We start from the raw sequence: 17400 nt of genomic DNA on the forward strand, positions 1-17400 counted from the left end.
AAATGTCAATTGCTTTTACACAGCCTTTTCACACACCTCTCTCTCTCTCTCTCTCTCTCTCTCTCTCTCAATCCTTGGGTGTGAAGGGCTGAGGTGGCCAATACTATCAATTGTCACCAAAAGTGATAAACGTGATGGTTGGTGTTGGTCGATCTGAAATGACTTAGGGTTTAGGGTTTATGATCACTCAAAACTCTTTAAGATTTTCAGGGATTTAATTAATTTAACTTCTTAATAGATCTAAGTAGTTGAACACCCTATGGACGTTCATATAGAGGATGGCGTGGCTCAAACCCATGAAGACCATGTTTCAACATAACGCTTCATTTATGAATGGATTGACTACTTGTTCTTAGGGAACTCTCAAATAAACTGGCTCTCATTAATCTTAGATTAGTATTATAAGAACTATTTTAAAACCTAAGCTGGAGATGGAAATAGAACGAAGTTCCCTCCATCTTTATAAAATAATTTACAAAAACAACATGAGAGAAGTGTAAATACTGCCATTTTTAGGAAAAGTCAAAACAATGTAGTGGAAATTACATTTACCGTTTGATAATGATGAATTCTAGTATAAGAAGCACTCATCTAAGAGGGGTTTGAGCTAGGGTTGCACATGGTTCGGTCCGGTTCAGTTTATGGGAATTTTTTGAACTGAACCAATCCCATCGGTTTGGAAAAAATCCAAACCGTAACTGAACTAATGAGGGGGAGGGGGTTATAACCAAACCGATTTTGACCAAATCGGTTTGGTTTGGTTCACGGTTTATCCGTTTTTTGCTTCAAATCACTCCAAATGTCTCAACCATATTGAAAAAAAAAAAAAAAAAAAAAAAAACTAACAAAATGAAAAAAAAAATAAAAAAATCAGGGCTTATGAGTTTCATGATACATTTACAAGAAGAGGCTTTTGACAACCCCTGAATGAAACCCTGATAAACCAAAACCAAAACCTAGTGAGATAATGGAAGAACCCTAACCAAAACTGAATGAAACCCTAAAACCATAACTGGAATAGAAACCCTAACCAAAATGAAGAGAAATAGCCTGAAAAAAAAATCAAAATGAAGAGAAATGTACTTGTTTCACCGTTTGAGTGTTTAAAGAGGATTAGTAAAGTAAAATGAGTTTCCAATCTTCTTCTTATTCTTCTTCGGCAATAACTCGCAGAGGATTTTTTGGGAGAGAAAAAAACTCAGCGAGAAGAATAGTCTGAGTTATGGGAGAGAAAAAACTTAGCAAGTAGTCAAGAACGGGAAGAGAAGTCGCTAGGGTTTTTTTGCTCAAAAGCCAAAAAGTAACCCGTATTGGTGTAAGTGATATATTATCCTCCCTTTTTCTTTACTTGGGAAACCCAAAATAAGTATAGGTGGCAATCTGGCATGTCGATTTACAACACTTTATAAATTATAACCCAGATGGCAAAAATGCCATCGGATCGGTTCGGTTTTACGGATTAAAAATAAAAAACCGTAAACCGAACCGATCCCATTGGTTTAGTAAAATTCATAACCGCGACCGACCCAATGGCTAGAAAAACCGAACCGAACCAAACAGAAAGGCCCGGTTCGGTTCGATTTATCGGTTTAGCCGGTAATTTGTGCAGCTCTAGTTTGAGCCTCTAACTCCATTGGCATAGACTTTGTTCTTCAACGTAAAGGTCCGAGGTTCAATCCCTCCTTACCTACCCAAAAAAAAGTTTCTATCAGATACTGTGTGCCCTCTTTAAGATAGTTAGACGCCCATAATAATACTCTAAACACCAATGCAAAAGCAAGCAAAAGGTGAGATATTACATGGTGTGTGCGCTTGAAGTCCAGTATTTTCAAAAACTATGCTGGGCCCACTTCATAGGATGATCCAATGCGTTCATTTGTTGGGATACAACCTAACCTGTAGATTGGAGGTTGGAGGGTTAGGATCACCCTATGGAGATGGGAGACTTTATCTTATAAATCTGGATGCTTGCCTGTGTTCAATAATTACCTGGATTGAGTAGTTAATGAGAACTTTGAATTCAGTTCCCATGAGACTGCATGCCAATTTATACGAGGCATTAGGTGGGGCCCACAAATCCACACAAGTATTTTTGTACATTAAAATCCAAGTTTCCCTTTATTTGGAGGCATTAGTGGGGTCCACAAATCTACACAAGTATTTAGATACATTAGTAGGGCCCACAAACTCAAATGGTAATAGTGAAAATTGAATATTACAAATGTAGGAGTTCAAAGTCATGTATTGTTGATGACTAACATATGATTTAAATGTCCGCGTCACTTTACAAAGTTCACGCTGAGTCCTAGTGTCCGCACATTCAAGTCCAAGTCCGCAAAGAGTCATGGACAGTTTGGCAAAGTCCTTTAGGTATTTGAAATCCCGTGCGACTAACCCCACCTTATAGTTCCGTATTTTTCAAAAAGTACTGTAACGACCACATCATAGGATGATCCAAACAGGATGATCCAAACCGTTCATGTGATGGAATACAATTTAAATAGGTTGTGCCCCAAAAATATCACCAAAGGATGATCCTACCCCTCTGATCCATAGAGGTTTCCAATAATATGCAGTTCCTCTAAGATCGGATAGTTGGGATCATTTTCTAGAAAATGATTTTTTGCGCACAAGATATTTACGTTGTGTTCCATCACATGAACGTTTTGGATCATCCTATGATGTGGTCCGTACATTACTTTTTGAGAAATAAGGGACTATAAGGGCTTACACCATGTAAAAACTCTGGAGATGATTTATTTAATAAGACCTATTTATGTCGTGATCCAACAAATGAACAGTTTGGATCATCCTATGAAGTTCCTCCATAGAGCCAACTTTTGTCCTACTAAAAAGAGAGAGAGAGATTGTGATGCGTTGAGATGGAAAGAGAGATTGTGAGGCTGAGATCTTTTGCCTTTTGAAATTGGGGACAGAAGATGCATTAACCCCTGTGCAAGCAAGTGTATGCATGTGTACACTTTTCAACAGATTTTGTCTTATTCATTTAATTTATGTGAGGGGGCTGCTCTCCCATGCAACAGTCGGTCCGTGAAATGCCTTCTGAGATGGTCCCTAGCAAATCCCATATATCTATTGATAATGTAATTTAACAGGAGACCATCATAGTCCCACTTAGCATTGATGAGAGAGGAGGGAAAAAACTCTAGTCAAAATAACACTAAACAATCTCGTGCAAGATCGATGGACCATCAAAATTTGTCATTAGACCCACAAGCACTAAACAATCGTGTGCAAGATCATTAGACTAACAGTCTCCATGAGCATAGATCATTTCCTGAATATTTTGCTTTCGGAAAAACATATTTCAAAGATTTGGTAATGCTGCTCTATTTTCAATCAGAGTTTGGGGATTTTTTTTCCCTTATAAATCCACAATTTATGAAGTATTTATGATTAAATATTGAAATTTAAAAAATGACCCAAAAATCTTCTTTTTAAAAATATTTCCAGAAGGCTCTAAATACTAAAGTAAACTTCTGTTGACAATGAGTTTTTGCTTTAGAAATTTTTAGTCTTAGTGTCCTACCAATCGCTACATAGACACAATACAATGTCTCACTCTCAGAGGTGCACCTTGAGTTTATTTGCTTTTGGTTCAATATGGTATCGATAGCAATAGCTGTTTTTCCAGTTTGTCGGTCTCCGATTATCAGTTCTTACTATTAGAGTTTTATTACAAGTAAAAAAGTAAAAACTTTGCATATATCCACTCGTGCTATCTTGTAAACCCAGAAGTAAACACTATTATTACTCTCATGTGAGCTCACAAGTAGGACAAAGGCTTAGTTGAGTTGAGCTGAGTTGAGTTGAGGCCCAGAAGTAAACACTATTATTACTCTCATGTGAGCTCACAAGTAGGACAAATGCTTAGTTGAGTTGAGTTGAGTTGAGTTAAGGCCCAAAAGGAAACACTATTATTACTCTCATGTGAGCTCACAAGTAGGACAAAGGCTTAGTTGAGTTGAGTTGAGTTGAGTTGAGTTAAAGACAAAATATTTGCTTTAACTTGACAGGATGGTACCTTTATATATCTTTACTCTAATAGCACAGTAGCTCAACAAATATTCTCTACCAGGACAGAAATATGGTTCAATTGATGAACCAGATACCAACGTTAATGGACATGATTTAGGCACATCAGCTGGATTCGAGCTGCATCCTTTATATTGTGAAATTAATTCATATCATGACCAAGACATAGCCACAAAATTGATGGAGTGACCTTGATTGGAAGGAGGGCACCACTCTAGAGGGGGTGTTTTTATTATTTTTAACATTTAAGAACATACCTATGCCCAAAACTGTGTACACCTAGGACACTCTAAAGGACGGTCCGATTTTGAAATGGATAATAACCTATACGCAAAAAGTAGGATCCAAAAAGGATTTGAATGTTAAGGGGATCGTGAAGAAAAAAAATAGGTGAATCCCGATCCGATCCAGAGTCGATCGTTCACACCCTTACTAAGTACTTAATTATTCAATAACTATTTCATAATTGAAAAATCATTTTGTTTCCATTTTTTGTATACGTAATCAGGCTTGAAACCACAGCCTCCTGATTGCAATACAAAGTACCTTTCAATTGTGATATGGACTTACGCCAAAAACAAAAAAAAAGTTGCTTCAATCTCCATCGAGTGATGCACCCCCTATGTAAAGGACTGTATATCTTAAGTTCTCAAATGATCATAGTCCTATGGCTTGCAAATGGAAGGCTTGAAAATAATGGGAAGTGATATATTCGCCCCCTTTCCTTCCTGGTCTACTCCTCTAGGCTCTGTTTACTTGTTTTCTGGCTGCAGGAAAAGAAACTGTAAGAAAATTTCTTTTGTGAGAAAATTCCGTTGTTTACTTGGCCGAGAAAGGAAAAGAAAGTATGCAGGTAAAGTGGTTTTCTCAGGAAAATGATTTTCTCATCTTTTTTGTGAGAAAATTTAGAGGGAAAGTGCAAGAAAGTTGGTTTTCCACGTCATTATTTATATTTTCCACCTGTGTAATTCCGCTTTCCCGAGAAAACAAGTGAATGACTGAAAATGTCAAATCATGTCCAATCACAGAAAAATTTGGCTTACTTTCTTCTCCTTTCGTTTCTCAAGAAGGCAAGTGAACAGAGCCTTAGTGTATTTACGATCATGGTTTCAAATTTCTTCTGAAATATTCAATTTCGGCTGCGAACGAAGAGATATGTATTCAAGTTTGAAAAAAAATATCCTGAGATTTCAGTCGCAATATGGGAAACATGCATCATTTCATATAAAAAGTAAAGTTTTTGTTGAAATGACAATGTTTTAACAAGAAGCCTAATAAAAATCAACTACACTTGCAAAAAAGAGATAACACAACGAGATTCTTTTAAGATATTTCTATACGAAGAATAAAAAAGAAAACCCTGGTGAACAATCCTACCCGGTTGTGGTTTTGTACCAAAATGTTTATGTAATTTTACAAGATTTTGGCTAGAATTTTTTCCCCAAAACTGAATTGTTACTGTTTTGCTAAACCAAAACCGATATTTAAAACCTTGTGTATCACTACTCATCTTACACTACAAGGAGTGGTGAGGAGAAGAAATGGAGGTGCATAGTATTAGAGGTGCAACTCGGGTCAGGTTGATGTGAACCCGAACCCTTTTTTCCAACCTGAACCCGACCAAACGCTGGTTCAACCCGACCCAACCCGAGTTTTTAAGCTTACAAAAAAAAAATTTGATAAAAAAATGTCAGGTTTCACTAGGGTTGGTTGCCTAACCCGACCCGAACTCAACCCAGGTTGGGAAAACTCGACCCGACCCGACCAACTCTATTCGACTTTTTCAGGCTGAACCCGACCGAGTTGCACCCATAGTTAGCGAAACTTTGTTTTTTTTTTTGAAAAAAAAACGCGTTTTATTGGTGTACCGTTTAAACTTTCACAACGAATAAAATTCTGTTTTTTTAGGCAAATGTTTTAAACACATTTAAAATGCGTTTTAAATGTTTTAAACACGTTTTTTGAGCCAACTTTCCAATTTTACCTCATTATATTTTGTAAATGACAAAATTCTAAACTCATTTTCTAGTGTTTCTGTTTTTTTGAAGCAGTACTGTATTAAACTCAAATTTTTGCCATCCCCTTTTTTTTGGCAAATCACGTTTTGCTAACTATGGTTGCACCACTATGAGTGCATATATCATTTACCCAAAAAACAACTCATATTCAATGGGCCCACTAGAGGTCAATAGATAGGACAATCTAACAACTTGTGCTATTCCCAGGTCCATCATCCTCTTACATTTTCAACAAGCAAAAATGTTTTTCTTCATATATATAGGGGAAATGTTTTCTGCACGATACCTCAGATAAGTTATCTGAGCAAGAGCTCAAAAAAACATATGGGCCCACATTGTTTGGATAATCCAAAGCATTCATTTGGATAGTCCAAGGATATATATAATGTGAACAAAAAATCTAGTCCACAGGATTATCCTAACCCTTCGATTTGTGGAGGTTAAAGTGGATGGGTATAAACCTCCACAAATCTGTCCATTTTTAACCTCCAAAAATCGGAGGGTTAGGATAATCCAATGGAGCTGATTTTTTGGGCACACCCTATCTATGTAAGGGCCTATCAAATGAATGCTTTGGATCATCCAAACAATGTGGGCCCATATGATTTTTTGTGCTCTTGCTCAGATAACTTATCTGAGATAGCTCAAAAAATGTTTCCCCATATATATATAAACAATCTCGTAGCAATTGTGATATAAACAATGAAAAATTGTTAGAAAAATGCAAAGTTTTGGTTAAATTGTCAAGTAAGGGTACGTTCTCTTTTTTTGTGAAATAAGGGCTGTCAGTGCTTCTAGAAATCCCAAAGGACAATAATACCCTCCCTTCTCTTTTTCCCTTTACCTTTTTAGCTCACTTCCCTATGCATTTTCACCTACCCTATCACCTTTTCACCCTCTTCTTCCCCAAACGTAAGAAACTCCATGAAACCCCATGGAAGCTTGCCATTGCCAAACGTTCTAAGCTCCATTTCCATTGGCTTTTGATAAAAACCTCCATTGTGAACACCCTCTTCTTCCCCAAACGTGAGATTTCTTCGTGTGCGCTGGTAGGTCCTCTCTTGATTAGGTTAAAGATGTTGTTTTCATGTTGTGTAATTTTTTATTTATTCTCATCCTCTCTTGCTTAGGTTTTAGATGACTCTTTTGACCCCTCTCTCTTTCTCTTTCTCAATGGTTGAATGGTTGAATGGTTGAATGGTTGTAAAGTTTTTAAATGGTTCAATGTTTGTAAATCCAATATCAAACCCATTATTAATCTCATTATCAATCCCATTTGGTTGCTCTATGTACACAATAAATTTATACAATTGGAACCATTATGTAGACCTTGGAACCACAATTTAGTGGTTCCAAGAGTGTAAGTAGTGGTTCCAAGAGTGTAAATAGACTTTCATGCACTTTATAAGTGATCATTAGTGTATTGATAGTGGTTAAGGTACTCATACTCAATATGTATATAATAAGAACCATTATGAACACATCGGAACCACAATTTATTGGTTCCAAGAGTGTAAATAGTGCTTCCAAGAGTGTAAAGTATGATTCCAAAAGAGTAAATAGGGGTTCATACTTTGTAAAAGTGGTTTAATACACTGGGAACCATAATTTAGTGGTTCCAAGAGTGTAAGTAGTGGTTTCAAGAGTGTAAATAGACATCCATGCACTTTATAAGTGATCATGAGTGTATTGATAGTGATTAAGGTAGTCATACTCAGTATGTATATAATTGGAACCATTATGAACACCTCGGAACCACAATTTATTAGTTCCAAGAGTGTAAATAGTGCTTCCAAGAGAGTAAATAGGAGGTCATGCTTTGTAAAAGTGGTTTAATTAATAGTGGTTCCGAGGTATAAAATGTGGTTCCCAAGTGGTTCCGGGGTAAAAATTGTGGTTCCCTAATGGTTCCGAGATATAAAATGTGGTTCCCTAGCGGTTCCGTGGTAGAAAATGTGGTTCCGTAGTTGTTCCGGGGTATAAAATATGGTTCCCTAGTGGTTCCAGGGTATAAAATGTGGTTCCCAAGTGGTTCCGAGGTATAAAATGTGATTCCCTAGTGTTCCGGGATGTAAATGGGGTTCCCTAGTGGTTTTGAGGTATAAATGGTGGTTTCATAGTAGTTCCAGGGTATAAAATGTGGTTCCCAAGTGGTTCCGGGGTAGAAATTGTGGTTCCCTAGTGGTTCCGAGGTATAAAATGTGGTTCCCTAGTGGTTATGTGGTAGAAAATGTAGTTCCGTAGTGATTCCAGGGTATAAAATGTGGTTCCGTAGTGGTTCGGGGGTATAAAATGTGGTTCAGTAGTGGTTCGGGGGTATAAAATGTGGTTCCGGGGTATAAAATGTGGTTCCGAGGAATAAAATGTGATTCCCTAGTGGTTATGAGGTATAAAATGTGATTCCCTGGTGGTTCCGGGGTGTAAATGGGGTTCCCTAGTGGTTCCGAGGTATAAATGGTGGTTCCGGGGTATAAAATGTGGTTCTCGAGTGGTTCCGGGGTATATAATGTGGATCCGTAGTGGTTCCAAGGTATAAAATGTGGTTCTGTACTGGTTCCGGGGTATAAAACCCATTATTTTATTGATTGTTGCAAGTTTCTCTTGTAGGTCCGGTGTGTCATTCGCACCTCATTTCTTTGCTTGGGAATGGAGTTGGTTTTTTCTACAAAGTGGCATTGATTTTGGGACACTTGTTACTGCACATGATACTTACTCACACGGAATTGGTAGAAATTAAACGCTATTGTAGCGACTATTTGGTCAGAACTGTACATTGATTTTATGTTTACCTCTCTCTCTCTATCTCTTTATCTCTATATATATCTCTCTATCTCTATCTCTCTTTAATAGTATAAAGTTGGTTCCAAGAGTATAAAGTTGGTTCCAAGAGTGAAAGTTGTGTTCGGGACATTCTAATATCATTGGGGTTCGAAGAGTTAAATTATTGCAGCTTGAATTTGTATAAGGTAGGCCTCCTCTTTGAAACACAATCAATGCTAATGAAGACCCCATACACCCCTTCGAATCTAAACACTACCGATTTTTCAGTGGGCCCACATTGTTTGGATCATCCAAAGCGTTCATTTGATGGGCCCTCACATATATAGGGTGTGCCCAAAAAATCAGCTCCATCGGATCATCGTAACCCTTCCATCTGTGGACAACAATGTGTATGTAGCCCTATTCGGAAGTCCGAACGAAGATTCAAATTTTCGAATAGAGTCCACCACACTGGGCATTGTACTGGACTCCATTCGGAAGTCCGAATCCTTGTTCGGAAGTTCGAGTCGGAAGGCCAAAAAAATTTCGGACTTCCGAATGAAGTCCAGTACAATGGCAATTTTATTGGACATTGGTCGGAAGTCCGAGTCGAAAGGAAAATGTGATAGGGTAGGTGAAAATGCATATGGAAGTGAGCTAAAAAGGTGAATGGAAAAAGAGGAGGGAGGGTATTCTTGTCCTTTGGGATTTCTAGAAGCACCTGAGAGCCCTTATTTCATAAAAAAAAGAGAATGTACCCGTACTTGACAATTTAACTAAAACTTTGTATTTTTCTAACAAATTTTCCTATAAACAATCTCGTAGTAATTGTACCGAAAGCTATTTCTCGGCTCACGTTTTGAGGAGAGAACAGCAACCTAGTACTTTGGTCTTATTGATTTGATTCATATGGGTGGCTATTCTCCTCTAAAAAAGTGAGCCCCGAAATGGCTTTCTGCGTAAGTACCTAGCAAAGCCAATAAAGAACCACGCGTATGTCCTTATTTCCATCCGGCAATCCATCATCATGTCATGTTCATGTCCTCATCCGTCATCATGCATGCATTCATCCATGCATGCATGAGAGAGAGAGAGTGTGTGTCGTTTTGTATAGCTGTACTTTCTCTGCGACACAAATAGAGAGGCAGCTGCACAGCAGCTCTTTTTCTCTACAAACTGTCTCTCTGCCAGGTAAAAAAAAAAAGGCTTTATTTTCTCTTCTGCATTTCTTCAATTTAGTCCTCAGAAATTGCTTATCTCGACACCTGACTATATATTTTTTTTCTTGTGTCATCTGGACTGTTGTTTTCTCTTTTTTGTCATTGGTGTAATTGTATTTTTTTTTTGTTGGTTTACTTCAATTTCTCCAATTTCTTCTACCTTTTATACGAAAAGATGGTTGTGGATAACATCCTAGGGTTCTTCTCCTTTCAGTTACAGAGGTGGGTTTTGAGTTAGGCTTCTCATGTGTGAGAGTATAGGCTCTCTTGTAAGAGAGAGCCTGCCAAGTGTTGGTAAGAGGTGTAATCCTTTCTGGGTCATTCAGGGTTCTTGTTTTTAGTATAGTTTCTTCTTTTCTTGTTGGGTCTTATTTTTTGGTTTGTTCATAGAGTTTTCAGAGGATTCTTCTAGTTTTTGTGGTAGTTTTTAGTCTTTCTAAAACCTTTCTTCTGTGTTTCCTCTTGGGTTTGTCTAGGCTTCTTGTTGTTCTTTCTGGGTTCTTTTTTCTTCTTTTTGGAGAGTTATAGGGTTTACTTGATGGAGCTTTCGATGCATAAGGATTCAAAGCAGATGGATTCAAGCAAGTACGTGAGATATACACCAGAGCAAGTAGAGGCTTTAGAGAGGGTATACACAGATTGCCCAAAACCGAGCTCTTTGCGTAGGCAACAGCTTATAAGAGAATGCCCAATACTGTCCAATATAGAGCCAAAGCAGATCAAAGTCTGGTTTCAGAACCGAAGGTAATATTTCTTTGTTTTTCATTTATTATTTGGGTTTTGAGTTTGCATCATGCAGTTAGTTAGGATGTTTTATTTCTATGATTTGTTCTTTTGTATTTTGAGATGTGCTATGGATGGTTGTTAGATTAGCAATCTCTGCTATTTCTAGTCAAAATAGGACTTTTGTCAAATCTGCATTTGTGTGATATTTATATTTTAGCAAGTTCAAAAGTTTAGGGTTTTTTCTTGGATATCAATAAAATGGTTTTCATGATTTTAGGAGTTGTTTGTACCTGGGAAATGAGGGGAATGAGACCCTAGGAGGAACTTGGTCTGAGGAACTTTCCTTGCATTTTATCAAAATGTTGCCTTTATGGAGTCTCCCTTGTCTTTGCAGAGAAAAAGGAAATGAAGAAATTTTACTTAAGGACTTTCTTGATGTTTTGTTTAATTGCGTCCTTCAGGGATTTGTGCTCTTTTTTCAGTGTTAGTTTCTTGTGATTTTTGTATGATTTGGGGTTTTTATTGCTTTCTTAACACTAGGTTTTTGTTGAGGAGGAAATGAATTGAAGTGATACTTCAACTTAATCACACTTGTGTTGTGTTGTTTTGTGAAAATCTTTGGAGGAGTCAAGGAGAATGAAACCCAGAAATTTGTTGAGGACATTGCTCTGTTTTAGTCAAAATGGTTTTTTTCTGGTGTTGCTGTGGTAAGCAAGGATTGAAATTTCAGTTTCGGCCTCAGCTGAAAACGCACCGAAATTTTGTTTTCGGTGAAAATGTTATAATTTCGGTTTCAATTTTAAATTTTGGTATTTCTTTCTATTTTTATATTTCGGCCAAAATTTAAAACCATGGTGGTATCCTTTTTTTATTTCTTGTTTTTTTATTTTCTGAAAAAATGCCGGGAATTGTGGATTTTGAAGATCTCTCTTGGGGTTTAGTCAATAAGTTGTTTCTGATATATTTTACCCTGTTGGATTCTTTAGTTCTTTTCTACCATTTTGATGGGTTTTGTTTGATTTCTTTTGGAAATATGTAATTTTAAGCACTTCTGATTGTTTTTCTTAGACTAAGTTATCTTTGTTAACATATGTAGAGTGTAAACTGATTGCTTTGTTTTTTTTTTCTTTCGATGTAATTGTTCTGGTGGTATTTTGGAATGATCTTTATGTTTATAGTATCTTTATTCAGTTTTTTTATTGGCATTATTTTCTAATTTTCTTGTACCATTTCATAGATGCCGTGAGAAGCAGAGGAAGGAATCTTCTCGCCTCCAAACAGTAAACAGGAAGCTGAGTGCGATGAACAAGCTATTGATGGAGGAAAATGACCGGCTGCAGAAGCAAGTATCACAGTTTGTCTACGAGAATGGATATATGCGGACACAACTGCAGAACGTAAGCTGTCCATTGTGATCATACATTTGATTGATTATTTATGCAAAATCATTACTTATCCGACTAGACTTGGTTAATCTAGCTTCTTGGTACTGATTCCAACATCTGGATTTATACAATATTAGCTGGTTGATCAAATCAGCTAGGATAATTTACTTAGGCCAATTTGTTACAAAATTGAGCAATCCATTCTTGTTTTCTTTGACCCAAGGATGTTAAGTCATTGAAATTTGTGTGGATTTTTTCTCTAAAGTTTGGGAATGATAATAGATCACACCAGTTGATATTGCAACTTTTTTTTTCTCTTCTGCAGACCCATTATCCATGCATCAATCTGCTCTAGCTTTTTATATCTGCATCCTTTTTTATCCTACTTTAAGCAAGAGCTCAGCTATTAATTTTAGTGCACTTCTCTCCTTTTTGCCTTCATTGTTTTGAACTTCTGTTTTGATTGTCAGTCACTGCTATTTGGTTTCAAAATGGAAATAATTTTTTCAGCCGTTCATTTTATACACAATTTGAACCGAGAAGCAATTCTGTAGTGTTTTATCAGACTACTGTAGTCAAATGCAATTCACTTGCAAGTTGTTTATCTTATTTGTATGGATTTTTTCTTTTGAAATGGTCTTGTTTGTTTATATTTTAGAACATAAGATCTCCTGGAAAGGGTCAGGTGCCACCTGAAACTATTCTAACCTTTTTGTCATGTGAACAGGCATCTGTAGCGACCACAGATAACAGCTGCGAGTCTGTGGTCACTAGTGGTCAGCACCAACAAAACCCAACTACTCAGCATCCGCAAAGGGATGCTAACAACCCAGCTGGGTAAACTGATGTTCCTTCTTAGTTTCTTTTTATTGCATTCAGTAATTGGTGTTCCCATTTTGTGTACTGCTCATTAAGGTTCATGTTTGGGCACATTTTTTGCTAACAGGCTCCTTGCTATTGCCGAGGAGACCCTGGCAGAGTTCCTCTCCAAGGCTACTGGAACTGCTGTCGACTGGGTCCAAATGCTTGGGATGAAGGTAAGGAATAAAAGCAACAATCTACCTTTAATTTCTTAAGTGGCAAGCTCTAAAACTAACTATTTTAGTGGGTCTTCTGTAGCCTGGTCCGGATTCTATTGGAATCGTTGCTGTTTCCCACAATTGTAGTGGCGTCGCAGCACGAGCCTGCGGTCTTGTGAGTTTAGAACCCACAAAGGTAAGCTTCACTAAACTTTGATACTACAGCCAATCTTTGGGACCTTCTGTAAGAAAACGCTGGGGCATTTTTTTACAGGTCTCAGAAATCCTAAAAGATCGTCCATCTTGGTACCGCGATTGCCGTTGCCTTGAGATATTGACTGTTCTCCCTACTGGAAATGGAGGGACAATAGAGCTTATCTACATGCAGGTTTGTGCTTGCCGATCCTAGTGATTGATATATACATTGATTCAGACTTGTAAAGCGATTGATGTTAGTGTTTTGGTTTTTTAGACATACGCACCCACCACATTGGCATCTGCGCGTGACTTTTGGACGTTGAGATACACTACGGGTTTAGAAGATGGAAGTCTTGTGGTATACTATTTGCCCTAAATACTCATCTTCCAGTTTGTTTTTAATGTTTGTTGGTTCAATGTTCCTCGATAGATATCTGACATTGGCCCATTTCAAAAAAAAAAAAAAAACATGACTGACATTGGTCATCTGGAATATTTGTAGATCTGTGAGAGGTCGTTGACTCCTTCTACGGGTGGCCCAGCTGGGCCTTCTGCCCCAAATTTCGTAAGAGCTAATATGCTTCCCAGTGGATACCTGATCCGCCCATGTGATGGCGGCGGTTCAATTATCCACATTGTCGATCATATTGATTTAGATGTAAGTGTATACATTAGATAGTGTGATTAGCTTCTTATTATTTATATACACACGTATTTAGTCTTCTTTCCTTGTCTGTGGTTTAGGCATGGAGTGTGCCTGAGGTGCTAAGACCGCTATATGAATCATCTAAAATTCTAGCGCAAAAAATGACAATTGCTGTGAGCATTTCTCAGCCGAATATACTAATTTTTGTCTTTTTCTTTTTATGAGTTGAAGACTTACATACTCTTCATTTCTAGGCATTGCGCCACTTGAGGCAAATTGCACAAGAGATGAGTGGGGAAATCGTGTATGGTGGAGGCCGGCAACCTTCAGTTTTAAGGGCATTTAGCCAGAGATTAAGCAGGTAATGTTGTAACAATTCATGTGGTGTCATCGTCATATTTGTATTTTCGTATGTTTATTTTTTGATTTGGAGCTGGATGGAAATTAATGGCAGGGGCTTCAATGATGCTGTCAATGGGTTTTCGGATGATGGGTGGTCATTGATGAGCAGCGATGGTGTAGAGGATGTTACTATTCTCATAAACTCTTCACCAAGCAAACTTCTTGGTTCTCATGTTAACTCAACATTGCTTTCTACATTGGGAGGGGGTGTGCTGTGTGCAAAGGCTTCCATGTTGCTCCAGGTCCAATCTTAAAGCCAAAACAATAGTGCCTTTCTTAGTTTTTGCTAATGATGACAGACATGTGTTCTGTTCTAGGGAGATTGTAGCAGTCCTAGTTAATTAGGATGATCTTTGCCCATTCCACATTTGGCAGTGATCAAATTGGCCCCAAGTATTTTATCCATCGTAACTGGTCCCACCATGATAAGCTGACCCTAGGTTCAAAATCAGGCCTTTTTTGAGGTTTGATTCTAGGGTTTTGCCTAAACGCTATATTCATGACTTCTTGATCGAACACTTGGGTCATCTGATCAGAGTGGGACTGTTGGGGATTGGCTGGTGGCATCCCAGATCAACTGAGCAGATGAAAGATTTTTTGTGCTCTATGTAGATTGTCCATGTTATGAAAGCTGATGACAGATTTTTTGTGCTCTATGTAGAATGTCCCCCCTGCACTGCTTGTCCGCTTTCTTAGGGAGCACCGTTCCGAGTGGGCTGACTCTGGTGTTGATGCTTATTCTGCCACATCACTGAAGGCTAATCCTTATGCGGTCCCTGCTGCAAGAATTGGTGGCTTTCCCAGCAGTCAAGTCATTTTACCTCTTGCTCATACTATTGAACACGAGGAGGTAAAGCTGAGTTCCTATTGAAACAAACATGTGTATATTCGAACTGCATTTTAATTAATGCTCAAATCTGAGAGTTATCTTATTTTGTTCTTTTATAGTTTTTGGAGGTGATTAGGCTTGAGGGCCATGGGTTTGCTCAAGATGACACTGGTTTTTCGAGAGATATGTATTTATTGCAGGTGACTGACCTAGACTGCTGTTTTTGAACTGGCATGTTTCGTTTTACCGTGGGCGGTCTTTATGACATTTTCTTATGTTTTCCAGCTTTGTAGTGGGGTTGACGAAAATGCAGCCGGTGCATGTGCCCAACTTGTATTCGCACCTATCGATGAATCCTTTGGTGATGATGCTCCTTTGCTGCCCTCAGGTTTCCGTGTGATTCCATTGGATCCAAAAACAGTTGAGTGTAATCTCAAATGAGTAGATGTTGTATTTGATTTTATCTGTTTTGGGTTCAGTCAGTGGTTATATAGCTTTTCAATTCAAATCGCAGGATGCTTCTGCGGGGAGTCGGACACTTGATCTCGCGTCTGCGCTTGAAGGGCCGGGTGGGGCCCGCCCGACTGGTGAAACAGCGTCGAATGGATATAACCTGAGATCAGTGCTGACAATTGCGTTCCAGTTTACATTTGAGAACCATCTTCGAGACAATGTGGCGGCAATGGCACGCCAATATGTACGAAGTGTGGTAGCTTCTGTGCAGAGGGTCGCCATGGCAATTGCCCCTTCGCGGTTGAGCTTGCATGCAGGACCAAAGCCTCCACCTGGGTCCCCTGAGGCTATTACACTTGCCCGTTGGATTTGTCGGAGCTACAGGTTTACCTACAGTACCTTTTGTCACTTCTTAATCTTATTTTGTTATATTGCTTCTACTTGTTTGAATTACCATTTCCACTAATACCTTTTATTCTAGGGTTCTCGATGTTGTTAATCAGTATATTTGTCTTTTGGCTTGAATTTTCTGTCGATAAATCAATTCCATCAAATTTCCAGATTCCATACCGGCGTAGAGCTTCTTCGAGCCGATTCTCAGGCTGGCGATTCTTTGTTGAAACTTCTTTGGAACCATAGTGATGCAATCATGTGCTGTTCTTTGAAGGCAAATGTAACCACATGTCCTATTCATCCTGTTTATTTCCACTATATACTAAGGGCCTCTTTGTTTTTTATTGTAAGAACCGATTGTGGAGTCCCCAACCAATTATCGAACTCAAATTTAGGGCAAATTTCAGTCCAATAATCAGTTGGGGACTCCACAATCGGTTGTCATAATCTAAAACAAACAGGGCCTAATTATTCATCTAGTTTCGCATTGAACTTACTGCGAATAAGTGTGTTTTGTTTAAGACTATAAAATCTGATCTTTATTTTCCCATTCTGTTTCTTGACTGACTGGCTGTGGCTACAAATTATACTAAACTGACTTTTTTTTATCATCAATAAAACCTTCACAGGTATCACCCATCTTCACCTTTGCAAACCAAGCGGGGCTCGACATGCTGGAAACCACTCTCTTTGCTTTACAAGATATAATGCTCGACAAGATCCTTGATGAGGGCGGTCGCAAGATACTGTGTTCTGAATTTGCCAAGATCATGCAACAGGTAAGCTAAATTAAAGAAACTGATATTGTCGAAAATCCTTCAATTTTTTCGGTTTACCTTAGTTTTTTTCGTAATCGTATCTCTGGAGATTCTAATTCTAAGTGCGAAACAACCAGTTACTCCAAAAGCTTAACCTGTTGGAGATGGCGTTAGTTAATATTTTATACTTTAATTCTAAGGTTCACAGTTTTATTTTTTGTTGCAGGGTTTTGCATATCTTCCGGCTGGAGTCTGCGTATCAAGCATGGGCAGGCCGATTTCCTACGAGCAGGCCATCGCATGGAAAGTCTTGAATGAAGAGGACACAGATCACTGCTTGGCTTTCATGTTCATGAACTGGTCTTTTCTTTGAATCCTAGATATATTTTTATGGTAGAAAAATACTCAGAAATTCTATTATGGTTTAAGTAAACTTCAGCTAGTTAACTTATTAAAGTTGATACTTTATCTGTATTTTGACTAATGTGGGTTCTCCCTCATGTTAAACATCTCATACTTCTGGTGGGTTGTGTAAAA

The 17400-nt window shown here is 38.1% G+C and overlaps 1 protein-coding gene across 1 annotated transcript; it reads left to right on the forward strand.

The window, feature by feature from the left end:
* Window positions 1-10216: 10216 nt before the first annotated feature.
* LOC143892811 (homeobox-leucine zipper protein HOX32-like) lies at window positions 10217-17400 on the forward strand. Its single transcript, XM_077397684.1, has 18 exons — window positions 10217-10798; window positions 12018-12177; window positions 12893-13002; window positions 13112-13202; window positions 13285-13380; window positions 13459-13572; window positions 13657-13740; window positions 13885-14040; window positions 14127-14201; window positions 14283-14389; window positions 14483-14672; window positions 15092-15280; window positions 15379-15459; window positions 15545-15679; window positions 15774-16096; window positions 16274-16385; window positions 16735-16884; window positions 17090-17400. The coding sequence occupies exons 1-18, from the start codon at window positions 10593-10595 to the stop codon at window positions 17234-17236; spliced, it is 2526 nt and encodes an 841-aa protein (XP_077253799.1). The 5' UTR covers window positions 10217-10592; the 3' UTR covers window positions 17237-17400.

The sequence above is a fragment of the Tasmannia lanceolata genome, unplaced genomic scaffold, assembly GCF_043159265.1.
Source record: "Tasmannia lanceolata isolate RefF3 unplaced genomic scaffold, GAP_Taslan_0.1 ptg000015l, whole genome shotgun sequence".
NCBI classification, from domain to species: Eukaryota; Viridiplantae; Streptophyta; class Magnoliopsida; order Canellales; family Winteraceae; genus Tasmannia; species Tasmannia lanceolata.